The sequence below is a fragment of the Megascapheus bottae genome, chromosome 24 (assembly GCF_031878675.1).
Source record: "Megascapheus bottae isolate mThoBot1 chromosome 24, mThoBot2.hap1, whole genome shotgun sequence".
NCBI lineage: Eukaryota > Metazoa > Chordata > Mammalia > Rodentia > Geomyidae > Megascapheus > Megascapheus bottae.
Window position 1 is genome coordinate 6133213 of NC_143532.1, and position 15652 is coordinate 6148864.

A 15652-nucleotide genomic window follows, 5' to 3' on the forward strand; every position below is an offset into this window, starting at 1 on the left:
CATGTGTGATATTTTTAATGGACAAAAAATTGTATATATGTGTGATGTACCAATGCTGTTTGGACACACTGTGGAATGCTTTGAGTTAATTACTACATTCATTGCCTTGCATGCTTACCCAACGGAATGTCTTTTTAAAGACTTATTTCATCATTCTGGTTTTCTCTTTCTCCATAGGGTCTTCCGTTGCCTTTAAGGCATTCTTTTTTTTTTGGTCCACCCATTCCTTGCTTCATCCAGTGGCCACTTGTGTGGAATAAATTCTGCCAGAGGAAATGATGCTATGCTGAATACTTTATTTATATATATCTTTTTATGTAAACATAATTTTTGCTTTGTAGGCACAATATAACAAAAGCTCTGAAGCCACAAACACATTAGACGATGTTTCAGTCCGACACCAAGAAAGCTAAACCCACAGAAATGAGTCTGCAGTTCCTTTAAGGCCAACTGAGACCTTCCCTACACTTCCTTCAGCAAACAAGCAGGGGATGGGACAGGAGGGAAGATGAGAAGGAAGGGGGAGGCTGCCCAATCCACTGGCCCCCTCTTCGAGGCTCACGCTACACAGGCTGTGGTCATGCTCTAGTTTTCTCCCCCTGAACTCAGACAGGAGAGGATGAGAGTTTAGCCAATGGTCTTAACAGATGATTACTGGATTAACTCTGCTGATTTAAAATAAAAGACTAGCTATAGGGCCATTGAATTGCAAATGTTCCCCTCCCCACCCCCCCAGGGCCTCTTCTACTTGAGGAAATGATGGTTTATACGCTGCTCCCCGGGAGATAATGTTAAGTCAGTGGCTCTTCAGACCTTCCTTTATGGAGAATGATAACAAATAATACAATATATAATAAAAGTAAGCATGCTCTCTGATCGCTAGATGACCTGGAAGTAGAATGTTAGTGTGTCCCGGGAAGGAAGAGAAGAATGGTGGATAAAATCCTTGGCTTTCTGGGTAGCTCCATCCTTCCCCGCCTTCCTATTTTATGGGTATATTTCCAATAAGGAGAGACTCCCCTCAAATAAATATTTGGCATAACTAAGTCATGGTGACCAGCTTACCATAAGAAAGAAACAAAAGCACAAGGACATGATGAACGAGGGGGTGTCTGTCACCAGAGAACTGTGACAAGCGAAGAGGTTCTTACTGGAAATGCCTTCTTTCTCATCTCTTGGGCAAAGAGTCAGGTCTGCCTCTAAAACTTGGTGGTGAGAGGCCAGGCAATGTAGAAACCTTCTCCTGCCTTCTAGAATGCAAAGGAAGGGAGCAGGGGGTGCCAAGCACACAATGCAGGAATCCTCTTAGGTCTTCCACAGAAGGGTGCGGAATGTTTGGGTCCCTGGTATTTGCAGGCTGATTTGTGAGGGAGAGGTGATTTGCTGATTTGTGAGGCCACGGGGGTGGAAAGGGAACGAGAGGCCTCTCTGTAGAGACACTGAGATGGCAGAGCAGCTCAGTTCTCCTCCCAAGCCCAGTCAGATGGAGTTTTCTGGGAGTTGGAAAAACCAAATGGGATGTGAGATCAAGCAGTTTGGACCTCGATTCCCTAGAAGCCCTGCAAAATCCAGTATCATGTCTGTACACACAGCTGGAAAGACCTCTCTTGTCCTCATATGCCTGCCAGTCACTTCCTGCGTCCTTGCGTTGGTGATATGCTGGAACATGTTTTGGCAACATGAAAGATACTCAATGACGGTCCCTCCCCCGCCCCTACCAATGTAGACCACAAGGGAGCTCTTTCAAAGTGGTTGCTTGCTTGCTTGCTTTCTTTCTTTCATGTCAGTCCTTGGGTTTGAACTCAGGGCCTGGGTGCTTTCCCCGACCTTGCTAACCCAGGGTTGCCACTTGAACCAGAGTGCCACTTCCTTTTGATATTTCATTGGAGAGTAGAGTCTCTTAGACTTTCCTGCCTAGACTGGCAGCAAACCTCAAATCTCAGCCTCCTAAGCAGCGAGGTGTGAGCCACCAGTGCCTGGCTTTCTAAGAGGTTTCTTGGCCACGAATGGAACAGAAAATTGGCCATGGTCATGGTCAGTATGCAAAAGCACAAGCGAGTTTCGGTACTGACCTAGGAGTCGTCCCGGCGGGGGCATGTGTTTTGTAAGATTAAAACAAAATACATATGGCCAGGGGAGGATTTCGCTCACAGAAGGCTTCGTAGGGAGGAAGCTGTGGCTGTTGTGACCCATCTTCTATGCTAAGAAACAATCCTACACCGGTTCCATGTATCCATGAAAAAGAACAAGGGGAAGATCCAGCACTGAAGGGGGGGCTCAAACCTATGGCCTTGAGACTGTGGCATGAATGAAGAACAGTGCCTGGCAGAGAAAGAGAGAGAAGCATGCTATAGGAATGTTTCAGCACACCAGGCAGACCTTTCGGGCCTACTCTTTTGCTGCCAGCCGAACTGTCCGAGGCCTGGCTGGCTGGTGGCTGGATGACCCACTGGGACCACATCTGGCCTGCTCCAGGCCCTGTCTTTCAGGCCTGTGGGACTTGTGTTTCATTTGCAAGGCTATCCTAGGACCAGCAAGAAGGTGGGTTGGATACAGGGCAGAAGGGAAGAGCATGTGATACACAGGCCGGAGAGAGACATAATACTGCACAAAATGGGACTGGCACTTAATTCCTCCCTCCCCCCCTTAAAAGAAACAAAAACAAAACAAAAACCACAACAGTAATCACTAGCTTCTTAGCTCGGCTGACTGCAGACAAATGCAACACACACTGGACTACAGCATTTGTTCACTGGGGCACAGAAGAGTTCTCGTCTACCATCCTCTTCTTCCAAGACATCCTTCATGGCTCCCGCGCACACGGGCAGGGCCTGGCTCACTGGATGAAGGGCATGCGCTCCTTGTTTTCCCCGTCCCCTTCGTGGTCCTCCTCTTCCTCCCCTGCCTCGCTGGTCTCCGTGCTGTCGTTGGCCATCTGGAATGGAACGGAGGATGTGACGGCAGACTCGCCTTCCCTGAGCATCCCTTCCAGCTTCCACTCGTGGGGCCTGAACTCAGAGCCTGAGTGCTGTCCCTGAGCCTCTTTATGCTCAAGGCTAGCACTCTATACTGCTTAAGCTAAGAGATAACCGTCTCACAGGGACATTTCTGTGATCCTCAGATCTCAGCCACCCGAGTAGCTAGTATTACAGTGCCCAGCCAGGAGAATTTCCTGACAGTGGTCAATCCCATAGGAAACAGTGGTTACCACAAGGCTTATCTGGGCAATGTTGGTTCAAACCTACCAAGCTAGTGAGAAACCCATTCCTGCAAAGGCCTGAGCTTCTGTTATGTCCAAATCCGACACAAGCGGTAAAAATGACCTCACTGGATCCATCCTCGATGCTCACCATTTAGCCTGACTTTCTCCCCATTTCCCCATCATCGCTTGTTCCTCTGGCTCTCCAAGGTGGAAGCCTTCCCCTCACATTCATGAGAGAGGCCCTGAGCTCTCTGGGTTTTTCAGCCTCTGAGAACTAGTTCATGGTCAGGTAGATTTCCAGCCATTTTACTTAAAAATAATAAACTGTACAGAATGTCTCCAGAGCTGGCCTGCCTTCTCCCAGTGGGGCTGTAAGAGACCTGCGCAGAAGGTTAAAGGTCACAGGATAGGGGTACAGGACAGCAGAGACTCCACCCCCCTTTTCTTTCCTAACTCCCTTCCCTCACCTCCCTGCCTTCAAACACATCCTAGCACCTCCAGAACATTTTACAACCTATATCCATGTTATTCCCCATTCCCTCCCTGCACATGAAACTGTGTGGGTGAAATGGCTGTTACACCTGAGCTCCACCATGCTATAAAAGCCGAGGAAATATTTTTTAAAATATATACCAGGGACTAAAACATGCACATAATTTTAGTTTTTTTTTCATGACCAGAATAGATGCAGCTCTATAATTTGCATGCTAAACATCCCCATCCCCAAATAAACTAAACGTTTTCCCCCTCTCAGTCTGAAGGAGTTTGAATTCAGGGCTGAATTCAGGGTTTGAATTCACTAGGCTGATGTGATACCAAACCCCCAGCCCTGTTTTTCGTTGGGTAATTTTAGGGCACGGAGCACACAAGCAGCTGGCATTATCCTGTTAGGAACGCGAGCAGCATGCATCCTGAGAACTTACCAGGAATTCTCCCATTGGTGGCTCCCTATGTCTGATTTTTTTTTCCCCCATCCACTCCTGTCTGCTCACAGATTTTCTTAACCTGCTCTGGGATTCTCTAAAAACCCAGGAGCTAACTGCCTGTGTTTCCTTCTCCCTGAGCTGTGTCCACCACCCCTGACAGACCGTGCATGAATGACTAGGCTGAGTGGTCTCTTGAATCTGTACCTACCAGTGGAGTCGGGGTCTTTTCCACATCCAGAATTAATTTCCCGATATTTCCTCTGTCATGGATACGTTGCATGGCTTCTTTCACCTGTGACATGGTGGGGGGGGAGGGAGAGGGGGAAGGGAGGGAGTAAAGAAGAAGCTCTGATCAGTGTGAGATGTTACCCAGGAGAGGAAAGGGGTCTGGAAAACTCAAGCCCCTTTCTTTCCCACCAGAGGGCGCTGCAGCTCAAGCCTGGTGACTAGAAACTTTTGAGTGTGGTGTGCAAATACAATCTGCCATTCACACGCTCTGCTCTTGTGCAAGAGTCTCCTACGTGTAAAGATGAAGGTGATAGCTTTTGTGACAAGTACATGAAAATTTCTTTAAGGAGGAAAGCAAAACAGGCAAGAAGATTCTCCAGAAGTTCCAAGAGTTACACACCACGGGATTTGGGGGTACATCAGTCAGACTTATTTATTTTTTTTTTTGCCAGTCCTGGGCTTGAGCTCAGGGTCTGAGCACTGTCCTTGGACTTTCTCAAGGCTAGAGCTCTACCACTTGAGCCTCAGCACCACTTCCGGCTTTTTTTTTGTATGTATGTGGTACCGAGGAATCGAACCCAGGTCTTTGTGCATGCTAGGCAAGCACTTTAACCACTAGGCCAAACTCCTGGCCCCAGTCAGACTTAATTTTAAGCAGAGTATTTCTGGGGGACATTTGGGACTCAGTTTCTTACATATTATATACTCTGGATTCATATTTCAGCTGAATAAACCTATTATGCAGGGATGAAATGTGTTTAGAAAAAATCCCCATGGTTCCTGCTTATTGTGAAGAAACTCTGTCCCTACCTTTCGGCAGGTTCTCTTCAGAATGGATTATTATATATCATTGTTATTATTTCTCTCTCTCTAAAATGTCCTTTGGGACACTAGGGGCTTGTAAGACCAGGGATGTCACTTACAAGGCTGTTAAAGGACAAGGGTCTGACACAACCCAGTGGCTTCTAGGCATTCCATTCCATTGCTGAGTAGAAAATGAGCTGCAGGGGGGGCTGTGGGAACTAACAGAGAGAAGGTGGCAAATCCACTCTAATGCTTGGTACGGATGGAACCTCCACATCTTGGTCAAATCCAGATAGGATGCAAGCATCTAATATCTCTTTATTTTCATTTTTTACTTTTTCTTTTTTTCCTTCTGGTCATGGGGCTTGAACTCTGGGCCTGGGCGTTGTCCCTGAGCTCTTCAGAATTGGAGATAAAGAGTCTCACAGTCTTTAGTGCCCAGGCTGGCTTTGAACCTCAATCCTCAGATCTCAGCCTTTTTAGTAGCTAGGACTACAGGCATGAGCCTGGTTTAATAGATTATTTTTTATTTTAGTCTCACATGTGGAGGAATTTTTTTGTTGTTTGCCAGTCCTGAGGGTTGAAGGTAGGGCCTGAATACTGTCTCAAGGCTAGAGCTCTACCACTAGAGCCACAGGACCACTTCAGGCTTTTTCTATATATGTGGTACTGGGGCATGCTAGGCAAACACTCTACCAGTAGCCCAAACTCCGGGCCTGGAGGAAATAGTTTTGTTCATTTATTTAATCCAGACCTATTCAGTAAATGTCACCACTACGCTCAATGCCATGATTTAAAATAATAAATAAGACACAATGCCTGCCTTTGAAGAACTTGGCCTGTGGTGATAGAGCTACGTTTGCTTGCATGAAAACCAAAGCTTTCTACTCATTTCAATATAAATTTGACAGAGTCATTAAAATGTTTTATATTTCAACTGCTTTTCTGGGACTTCATTATAAAGATCTAATTTAATTTATGGGCAAGAAAAGAAGACCACATAAAAGGTACTTTGTTTTTTCATGGCAAAACATTGAAACAACTCACATGTCACGGAGTGAGTGAACAGCTAAGTAAACAGTGGCTCTTACATTTATCTGCGGAGTGGAAATATGCTGTGCCTCTTGGAATACAGATCTACATAGCTAATTGCAAAGAAACACGATAAGATTAAATGAGAAAAACCACAATATACTATTTACATCTCTCCTTTAAAAGAAAACTATGGACCTTCTTTTAGATCTTGAGAATGATAACTTTTTTCTTTTGGCCAGTTGTCGGACTTGCACTCTGGCCCTGGGCGTTGTCTCTGAGCTCTTCAGCTCAAGGCTACTGCCCTACCCCTTGAGCCACAACACCACTTCCGAGAATAACTTTTAAATTAGGTGTCCAAATATTGATATTTGATAATGTAGAACTAAATCAATCTTGACTATGAATGAAACACATCTTTAAATGCATTTGTTCTGGGTGTTCAGTTTGTTTGCTTTATCCTTTAGTTTTTGTTTATTTCTGAGGCACGGTCACACTGTGTAGTCCAGATTGTGAGCTACAATCCTCCTGCTTTCTACTTTGAGTAGCTAGGATTACAGGCAGGACCTACTGAATCAGGGATTCCTTCTTTTTCAGTGGTGACATTGCTTTTTTTTTTTTTTGCCAGTCCTGGGCTTGAGCTCAGGGCTTGAGCACTGTCCTTGGACTTTCTCAAGGCTGGAGCTGTAACACTTGAGCCTCAGCACCACTTCCGGCTTTTTTCTATGTATGTGGTATCAAGGAATTGAACCCGGGTCTTCATGCATGTTAGGCAAGCACTTTAACCACTAGGCCAAACTCCCAGCCCCGTGACATTGCTTTTTGAAGCATTTTCTTACTTGCTTCCATATTAATCTCTGTCCGTGGGGACAGACCTGTTCTTGGAGGCTCAAGTCCCTGGTATAAAATGGTGACATGTGTATTTTCACCTGCACACATTTGCCTATTAACTTTCAGTCATCTCTGTCTTCCTCCTGGTTCCTAAGGCAATATAATGGTATGCTATTGTATGTGGTAGAGGAAATAATGACAAGAAACAAAAAGCCTGTATGTGTTCAATGCATTGTTTCTGAGTATTTTCTGCAGAGGTTGTTTCCATCTGTAAGTGCGGGACCTGGAATGAATAAGGCTCACTAAGAATCTTATGGGACATTGGCCACAAGCTTCTCTCTTGGCTTCCAGGGACCCCCACTTCCTGAGACCCAGGTTAGTGCAGGGAACCTCTCTCCTTAAGCATGGGCTGGACCTAAAGACTTATGTCCAACCAACAGAGCATAGCAAAAGAAACGGGTCTCCCTTCCCAGGTCAGGTTAAGGAAAGACTCTCATGGCCAGGAGTGTGGCCTAGTGGTAGAGTGTTTGCATAGCAGGCACAAAAGCCTGGATTCATTTGCTTGGTACTACATACATAGGAAAAGGCTGGAAATTGGGCTGTGGTTCAAATGGGAGAGCACTAGCTTTGAGAAAGCCCAAGGGCAGTGTCCAGGCCCTGAGTTTAAGCCCCAGGATGAAGGGGGTGGGGAAAGACCCTCACTTCCATCCTGTAGCTGCTCTTCCTCTGACTTTTCTCATTTCCCTATCACGTAAGCTGCCCCGTGGAGAGGTCCACATGGCGAGGTACTGAGGGAAGACTCTGGCCAGAGCACAGCATCAAGAAGGAACAACCTGAGTATGTGGGTAACCAGGCCCATCTCCAGCCAAGCCTTTGGATGAAGCCACAGCCTGGCTGACAGCTATGAGGCCACAAATGCTGATAAACCCACTATGTTTGGGAGGAGTAAATTCAGTAATCGAATTTAACATTTGTTTTTTGCCAGTCCTGGGGCTTGAACTCAGGGCCTGGGCACTGTCCTTGGGCTTGCTCAAGGATAGAGGTCTACTCTTTTGAGACACAGCACCACTTCCAGTTTTTCCTGTGTATGTGGTACCGAGGAATCAAACCATCTTATAAGAGATACATTAAATATCTATTTAAATAAGTATCTGGATGCTAATGGGAAGGGGGAAAGCAAATTTGTTAAAGATTATATGGCCACTGGTAATAAAACTGTGATTCAGAATCAGGACATTCAGCCACCCCTTTAGCCCCTGTCCTGCCCAGTCTGAAGTTTCCAGTGAATCTCCAAGGGAGAAGAAAGGGGAGGATAATATCCTATATGATGGTTTTCCAGAATTCAGTTGTCTGTCACTCTGGAAAGTTATTAAGCACTTGGAAACTCGTTGGAGATGAATGACACTTTTTAAGCTGTTTCTCTAATAAGACAGAGCCCAGCAACATACAAAATCTGCTTTGTTCCCAGTTAAAAGCTTATTGTGATGCTAGGGGGAAATAAAAAGCTGCCCTTACCGGGTTGGCCCCCCTACAAGGCTTCCTCTAATCTGTGTATTTTTAGACATTGCTTTCTGAAATGAACTGACTCCTTGAAGTTTCCCATGTGAAAGAGGCTAGGAGGCCTTTTATGGGATCCTTTAATTAGTTTGATCCTCCTTAGGCTGTTAGAATGCACATTCTCTCTTTTAAGCTTGTTCTTATAGAACTGGAAACCATGAAGGAAAGAAACTACAAGTCCGATCCATGTTCCATTGTTGTTGTTTTTGTTAATCAGGTGTCCCAGGCAGCAGTTTATTTTGGTTGCTATTTTATCTACACACAAAGCCTCTCAAGTGAAAGTCGGCATCTGTTTTTCACAGATGTGAAACGCAAAGACAAAACCATCTTGGGACTGGCCTGGCCAAGTGCTAGGGTTACCTTGTTTTCTCAAGAGTCTGGACAGAAACACAGGACAGCCACTACTAGCCACACTGCAGTTACCCCTGGATTACACTCTGGCAAGGTAAAAATCTTCAGAGTTGTTGCTCCCATTATCAGTTTCTAAATGGTACTTCTGAGGATGGTGTCACCTGGAAGTGATGGCCTCCCACAATGGAATCACACAGGTATAAGAGAAGACTTCCTCCCTTTAGCAAAACCAAACATCCTTGTATCCAAGAGAAGCTTCTGGTCTACCTGCCTTGCTAGAACCAAATGTCCTTGTATTTAAGAGAAACATCTGGTCTACCTGGCTTGCCCAATCCAGTAAATGCTAGTTACCTCTGACCTAAGCCATGGTGGCTATAAATACCAATGCGTTGTCAGCATCAAAGACAAGGCCAGGTGCAAAGTCTTGGTGGGTACTGGTATTTGAATTCAGGGCCTTGCTCTTGGCTGGACTTACAGCTCCTTTTTCAAGACTTGATAGCTTACTGGACTTTTACTGTGAGCCCAATGGGCTCAATGTCAGGAAGGAACTGAGCAGTGTTTGTAATAGAGAAAGCATAGCAACAGATTTAAAAGCTCCCGTCTCCTGTAATTTATTTGTTTATGTATTGTGCCAGTGCTGGGATTTGAACTCAGGGCCCAAACACTATCCCTTATCACAGAGGCTGCAGCTTCCTAATCGAGGTGCTCAGGAAAATTTATTTATATAGTATTTTACTGTGTGCAGCTATACTTATTAATGCCAAGTTTCCAGTTTGTTTATTTAACCCCAATGCTGTAAGCTAGCATAGTTCGTCTTGTGTCACTGGTTCATGCTCTCGATTAAGTCTGGTGCTGGTGTTCAATACTTATAACATGACCTATGGGGAAAACTTAATTGGCTCATACCACGTAAGCAGAGAAATAGTAGTTCTGGTCAAGCTCATGTGGTGGGCAATACAACTAGGAGAGGTATGAGTGTCTGGAAGTCTGAGGGATGAGGAGGGCTTCTAGGCTGTACCTGGGTGTTCTGGGTTCCTCTGGGTATGTTGTTCTCTAATTTAGACTTTTCTGTCTAGCCCTCTAGGGATTGTTAAGTACTTGTTCCCTTGTCATATGGTTTCAAATTGGATTTGGCCACTGAGGTACCAGTAGACAATCAGAACACAGAAGAGGGAGAGTTCAGTATTCCTTTCATCCCCATCAGGCCTGCTGGAAACCACAGATCCTGCCCGTGCTCACCTCCCTTCTAGAATCTGGTATTGCTTTCTTCTTCTCTGTGTCTCTGAAGGCCCCAGGCCAAGAATGTTCTATGAAGGCAGCGATCACTCAGTGTTCATGGTGTCCTTACTCCAGAGAACACCTGTACATCCTACCTTCATTCAAACATTTCCCCAGTGACAGGATACACCAAGGGGAGAACCCAATTAAAGTACCATATATGCATAAATACAGTACGTATATATTATTAAATAAGCATATGTAAAAAAGAGTGGTGGGAATGGGTAATAGATTCTGTTGGAGTGTGGGGTACTAGTAGAGGAGGGAGGATAAACGGAGAGGGTAAAGGAAGGCAAATATGGTCAAAATACTTCATGATCAAGGGTGAAAACAGAAATCAAAGCTTGTAGAGATTGGTTGGGAAGAGAGGAGCAAGTTTGAGGGAGATTGGTAACAGGGTGAATCTGATCAAAGGGCCCTAGTACAGCTCATTGTTGATAGAAATGTGAAAGCTGGGCATCAGTGGCTTGCACTTCGAATCCTAGCTGCTCAGGAGGCTGGGATTTAAGGTTCACAGTTCGAGGCCAGCCTAGGCAGGAACATCATGAGATTCTTATCTCCAATTAGTCACAGAAAAAGCCAATGGTGAAGATGTGGCTTAAGTGGTAGAGAGTTAGCCTTGAGCAGAAAGAACTAGGGACAGAGCCCTGTGCCTATCAGATGATAAAGGTTTTGATCATGAACAAATGAGTGATGCTGTAATTAAGAAACTCATCTAACCAATCTGTCTGTGGGACATCTCACATTATCAGTGCCCATCTCCCAGAGAAACGGATGATGGCTTAAAATCCAGGGAGTGTGTTTGACAGTAACACATTCATTGCAAGCAGCACTGGGCTCAGGACTTTCTGGGGCCTGTCTGCTAAACAGAAGAAGGAGCCCCTCATGTCAGTGAGCCCCAAGATGCTCTCACGGACAACTTTTGATTGTGAAAGTGAAATGGAAGGCCCATGAAGTGATCCACTGATAAGGGATCAATTCAAACATTAAAACCCTTTCTGGAATAGCTGCATGAGGGACCTTTGTAATGAGGCAGGGCAGAGGCCACGGTGTGACCAGATGGGTATAAGCAACACAAGTACAGAGTCAGTACCTGAAATGGAGTACCACCTTAAATCTTGCATGCTAATTGTCTCTCACACATGGCCTAGCCATCAGTCCTTGAAATGGTACTAAAGCTTGAACTCAGGGCCTAGGTACTCTTCTTTAGCTTTTTTCACTGAAGACTGGTGCTCTATTAATTGAGCCACAGCTCCATTTCCTGCTTTTTTTTTGCTGGTAAATTGGAGATACGAGTCTCAGGGACTTTTCTGCTTAGTCTGGCTTTGAACTTCAATCCTCCAATCTCAGCCTCCTGAGTAGCTAGAATTACAATTACTGGTGTGAAACACCAGTGCCTGACTAGGGGACTTATCTGAAAGAAGAGTGTCCACATGGTATCATAGCTCATCTCAATCCCCATAATGGGCAGGGATCTGCTCACATGAGATTTGGCAGGACAAGGATAAGAATGTAGAACACAAGCTAGGCAAGCGCTGACGGCTCATGTGTATAATCCTAGCTACTCAGGAGGCTGAGATCTGAGGAATGTGGCCCAAAGCCAACCTGCGAAGAAAAGTCCATGAGATTCCTATTTCTAATAAACTGCTCAGAAAAAGAAGAGGTACTGTGGCTTAAGGGGTAAGAGCACTAGCCTTGAGCAACAGAAGCTTTCAGAGATAGTGCTCAGGCCAGAATTCAAGCCCCAGGAATGGCACACACGCGCGCACACACACACACACACACACACACACACACACACACACACACACGAATAATATAATGTGGAACACAGCTTGAGTTTTTCTTAAATCACAGATGGAAGATTTCTTCTATTAGAATCACAGGCAGTGCTCTAAAGAGTGATTATGTTAGTTTCACCTTGGGCCTCTTGGTTGAGACTAGATAGGTACTCTGCCCACTCCTATGACCCTGGGGGCCAGCAAGTTTTAGAATCTTTGAATTCAAACACTGCTTCATGTTTGACAAACATTAAATACTCATGGTGAGTCAAGCATTGAGCTTGGCTGGCTCTCTAAGAAAGACAAGCTCCCCCGTCCTTGGCTCAGATCCTCTCTGAGGGAGAGAAGATCAAAATCTGGATGAGACTTAGTTTAATGCTTGGCTTAAAAAAAAATATCAACGCTACGCTGGAAAACAGCAGAGAGTCACAGTTACTAGTCTTTCCCTTCTGGGGCAACAGAGAAGGAATTGGGTTTCAGATTGGCTCTCTGTAAGTCAGCTTCTGTCAGATTTCTTCTCAGTGTGTGAACAAACTGCCAGGATTTTGTTTGATGGTTAATTAAACATACTCATTGACTCCATGTGAACCTTGCTTCATGTACCATGAGGGAAGATTTCCAGGATGGTGGGGTCAAACAACATAAGAGGTAAAATAGTAGTAGCAGGTACTAACTCTATGGTCTTGAGCTGGCCCTGGATTTCTACTTGTTGATGTCTGGGCTCCCAGGTAGCCAGGATTACAGGAATATACCACTGTATGTAGCCCCAAGACATCAGGAGACTGATACGAATGGAAATACCAGAAGAATGGTCTATTGGGCTGTAATAGGTGGGCCCAGCTTTTTTAGAGGGAAGAAACAAAATGAGCTAGTGTGAACCAGTGTCTGATAGAAGCACGCCCTTGAGTGAAACACAAATCAGTGTTCTGCCGAGGGGAAGAACAAAGACAGAGTCCAGAAATAAAACTGTATTTATCTCTAAATATGAGCAAGTAAAAAAAAAATGATCTGCATATCTGTAACGATCTCAACACAAACACCTTGAAGAATTACACGCAGTGGAAAGCTGAACAAATCACTTTGTTTTCCCCCAAGCTGTGAATCATGTGACCATGTTTAGGAAGAACATAAGGGGGGGGGTCTGCTGTAACAAAGTAGCCCAACTTGAGTGGCTTTATTTATTCTCTCTCCATTCTGGAGCCTAGGAAGTAAAATCAAGATGGCGGCCATGCTGCCTCCTACTGCTGGCTGAGGGAGAATCTTTCCAAGCTCTTCCTCTAGAAGAGCTTTCTAGAGGACCCTGCCTTCATCTCCAACTACTCTTTCGCCTGTGGCTTGGTCTTCTCAGGCTATTAAATCTAACCTTGGCCTTTCTTTGCCGACAGCTGTCCTCTACTGCAGCCAGTCTATGGGCTTGGTTCCCACATCTCTGTGTGTGTTGTCTCATGCTCAGCCACTGCTCAGTAGAAGGCCCCACCATACCCCTAAAGAATGCTTTCTCTCACCTTCCATTTGGTCTTGGAAATCCCTACTTTTCTAGTCTCCAGCCTGTCCCCATTGTACTGCTAGAGTCATGGTACAGTCACCTTTGATAATCAAAGATACAGTCTTATGATCTCTCATCTCTCCAGTGCTTGAGACTGAACTGTCGAAAAATTCAGTAATGCTAATGACAAGGGTAAAGACTTGGATGGCTAATCCAGGCTGCTAAGCACCTCAGTTGAGCACATGCTTGGCACTGAGTGTTTTCCATTGGTAGTCTGCTTTCTCCCTGTTATAATGCCAGGATGAATGACCCCATAATGACGCTCACGTTGCACATATACAGAATAGGCATCAGGAGGGTCAACCTGCCTGGGGTCATAGCTACAGCACGAAAAAGGGCTGAGGTCATCTCAACCCAGGCTGTTTATAAACTATGTACAGAGAAAACACGACGATAGCTGAGACTGACCTTAAAATACTCAGGAAAAAAAGTCTTGAGGATGGGAAAGACCCTAGAGGAAACACGAATGCTCATCCATGTGGAAACCAGGTGACAGTTACCCAGTATGGGGAAAAGATAAGTGTGTGCGGGAGGGGGAAGTGAGTCAGTATTCTATTGTGTGTATTCGAATATGTGTGGAATTTTCCAGTAAGTTTTATAAACTGTGAACTTTGGGCCTTCTTTCTCAAACAACAACTGTACAATTCCAACCCCAAATGTTCAACCATTATGTAAGATTGCTAGGAATTAAGTATATGTTTGGTGATTATGTTATGTGTGTGTGTGTGAGAGAGAGAGAGAGAGAGAGAGAGAGAGAGAGAGAGAGAGAGAGAGAGAGAGAGAGAGAGAGAGAGAGAGAGCACTTTGGAGTTGTTTAAAAGTTTGATGCTAGAGAAGCTCAGAGTTACTCCTATTTCTGCAGACAAGGAGAATACATCCTTTCAACCAAATAGCCCTGGCAGAGGTAAAATCTTCTACCTATTCTGAGTCAGGCGTCACATCTAGCCTCTGCCCTGTAAAAGCAATAGGCTGGGAGGGGAGGGGAGAGGAGGCAAGGGACAAGGCCACAGAGACCGTCAAGTCTCAGAGAGCGTGGGAAGAATGATATTCTAAGAATGAATGAGAAGCTATGTGAGCCCAAGGGAGGAAATGACTCCATTTAGAGAAGAATGGCATTCGTGTTGGGTTTTTGAGGAGAGAGGTGGCAATTTTCCCCTCTATGGAAGAGAAACTGTGTGCATTTAGACAGGAAAACAGTCCTGAAAGGGAGCTGATGGCTCATTTCAGAAACCGAGAGTTAGTGTGGTGGCATGGTGTGCCCCAGAGGATATTAGACTGAGCTCTGTCAGCATCTGGGGCTCGAGGGACTTGAGATGGTCTTCAGGGGACCAAGGATGTCTCAGGAAGATGGCCTTGAATGCAAAGCTATCAGGCAGGTGTTAGATGACGAGAACCAGGGCAACAAGAACTTGGGGGTGTTGGTGATATGGAGATGTGCCCTTAAATCTCACTTCATCTTTGAGATCACTGAGGTTGTATGGGAGTCAGATGGTTTCCCAAAAGGGGCAGAAGGATTCTGAGAAATGACCCAGGCTTTGTAAGAGTCTCCGTCAAAGAACAGGGAAATGGGAGATGGCTTCCTTTCCTTCCCCATCCATCTGAATCAGCATGAAAACAGATGGTCTTGCTAAGCCCTAGGTCTTCATTGTCCATTTTGCTAGTGTCAGTGGGACCACTAAAGTCACAAGATAGAACATTCCTAATTTTCTCTGTGTGCACAGAAAATGGAAGTGTGGGGGGGGTGGGGGTGGGAAGGGACACACATAAAAGAATTACCAATTTTTTTTCCCTCTGACATCTTTTCCTGATTGTCTGGAAGCTGATGTTTTTCTCTTATACACCAAGGAACATCTATTAGCTTAGAAGTTGCGTTGCCATGGTAACAAGACCAAACCGAGCCCAATATATCGATAGAGAAGGGAAATGAGCCACTGGAAAAGACCAGCAATTCTGTGGTCAAGGCAGAGGCCAATGAATGACATGCTGAGTGGGGAAAGCCACGGCTGATGGCACACACTCCTTCCACACCAGCCTTCGCCAGTGATCAGACTGGACTGTTTCAAGAGGAACAGCCACTGCACAGTCCTCAGACCCTGTCGTGAGCTGGCAAAAGTAG

General features: G+C 45.3%; 1 protein-coding gene across 1 annotated transcript in view; it reads right to left on the bottom strand.

Annotated features, from left to right (window-relative positions):
* Window positions 1-276: 276 nt before the first annotated feature.
* Window positions 277-15652, bottom strand: part of Vat1l (vesicle amine transport 1 like) — a 91066-nt gene continuing 75690 nt past the window's right edge. Inside the window, exons 8-9 of the mRNA XM_090357253.1 lie at window positions 4337-4420; window positions 277-2935 (exon numbers count right to left, since the gene is read on the bottom strand). Of these exons, the coding sequence (XP_090213379.1) occupies window positions 2837-2935; window positions 4337-4420 (183 nt within the window). The 3' untranslated portion in view covers window positions 277-2836. The remainder of the gene's footprint in view (window positions 2936-4336; window positions 4421-15652) is intronic.